This window comes from Acyrthosiphon pisum, chromosome X (assembly GCF_005508785.2).
Source record: "Acyrthosiphon pisum isolate AL4f chromosome X, pea_aphid_22Mar2018_4r6ur, whole genome shotgun sequence".
Taxonomy (NCBI): Eukaryota; Metazoa; Arthropoda; class Insecta; order Hemiptera; family Aphididae; genus Acyrthosiphon; species Acyrthosiphon pisum.
Genome location: NC_042493.1, coordinates 96,622,813 through 96,623,867, shown reverse-complemented (window position 1 = coordinate 96,623,867; position 1,055 = coordinate 96,622,813). Strand labels below are relative to the sequence as shown.

The following is a 1,055-nucleotide window of genomic DNA, read 5'->3' as shown; positions in this document are numbered from 1 at the left end:
GAATACTAATAATAAATTGTCTGAAATAAGTTTAAACTTTCAACGAACCGAGATCAAACTTATGAATTACCTGTCGGAACGTAAGTATTACTAATTACGCTTATATTGTGTAGTTAGTATGCTTAACTATAGAATTTTTTTTTAACTGATATTTTTCTTATTTTAGTTATGACATATATTTGGATAATGAACCTATTTTGCAAAATGTTGAATTTCTCGTCACAAGTTTCAAATCTTCAGTCACTTCAATACCTTTAAAGATCTGAAACAGTAAACAAATATTTTTTTTTCTTATTTTACTCTTATTCATATAATGTATATTATATTTAGGTTTAAAAAATTGAGCATTATAAACATTGTGAACAGCTGAGGTCAATTTTTTTTTACTTTAGAACTGTTACCTTGGTCTAATTGTAAGTCAAAATTGGGGATTTTCTCTTCAGGTTTTAGAAAATCTTCCATTGTCTTATCTAGTTCGGGGAATAACCTAGTGTAAATGAAATATGCTACGTCGTAGTTTGACCAATATGACGTATGTGTATACCACATTGACAAATAATCACTGGCCGATCCTCCGATACTATCTCTCAATATATAATCTAACCGGTGATTCAAATCTAGACATAATATTTAATATTTCACATTAGATATTATTATATTGATTCATAGTAAATATAAAAAAATAAATAAATAACATACTTTCAACTGGAGTACTATTTCTTGATAGTGGACAGGTATTAACAGTATCTATGTTTTCAATTAGTTCTAAAGGAACTTCAGAGTAATCACATTTGATACCACAGGCCTGAATACCAACAGGTTTATAGCGACAATAATCTTTTGCAACTAATGGTTCAAACCTGAGATAATATAATATTAAACATTCTCAGTCTCACAATTGTCAAATATACGAGTACATAATTCAATAACTAATATTATAAATAAAGTGTACCTGTAAGCAACAGGATCTGTACGATGGTAAATATTATATACTTTTTTGGCCAACGACATTGGGAACAAGTTTAAGTTTTCTTTGAATATTTCATTTTGACGTA

The 1,055-nt window shown here is 28.1% G+C and overlaps 1 protein-coding gene and 1 long non-coding RNA gene across 3 annotated transcripts; one reads left to right on the top strand and one right to left on the bottom strand.

The window, feature by feature from the left end:
- The first annotated feature begins 11 nt into the window (after window positions 1-11).
- LOC115034475 lies at window positions 12-367 on the top strand. The gene is made up of 2 exons (XR_003839829.1): window positions 12-80; window positions 167-367. It is a non-coding gene; the product is annotated as an uncharacterized LOC115034475 (long non-coding RNA).
- On the bottom strand, window positions 157-1,048 carry LOC103308074 (probable phospholipase YOR022C, mitochondrial). 2 transcript variants are annotated; one of them, XM_016801153.2, is made up of 4 exons: window positions 953-1,048; window positions 700-860; window positions 402-617; window positions 157-262 (listed from the first exon to the last, which is right to left on the bottom strand). In XM_016801153.2, exons 1-4 carry the CDS (start codon window positions 1,009-1,011, stop codon window positions 255-257), a joined length of 444 nt encoding a protein of 147 aa, XP_016656642.1. In that variant the 5' UTR covers window positions 1,012-1,048; the 3' UTR covers window positions 157-254. The 2 variants fall into 2 exon arrangements, with proteins under 2 accessions (XP_016656642.1, XP_008179015.1); XM_008180793.3 differs by lacking the exon at window positions 157-262 and having other exon boundaries at window positions 350-617.
- Between the last annotated feature and the right edge of the window lie 7 nt (window positions 1,049-1,055).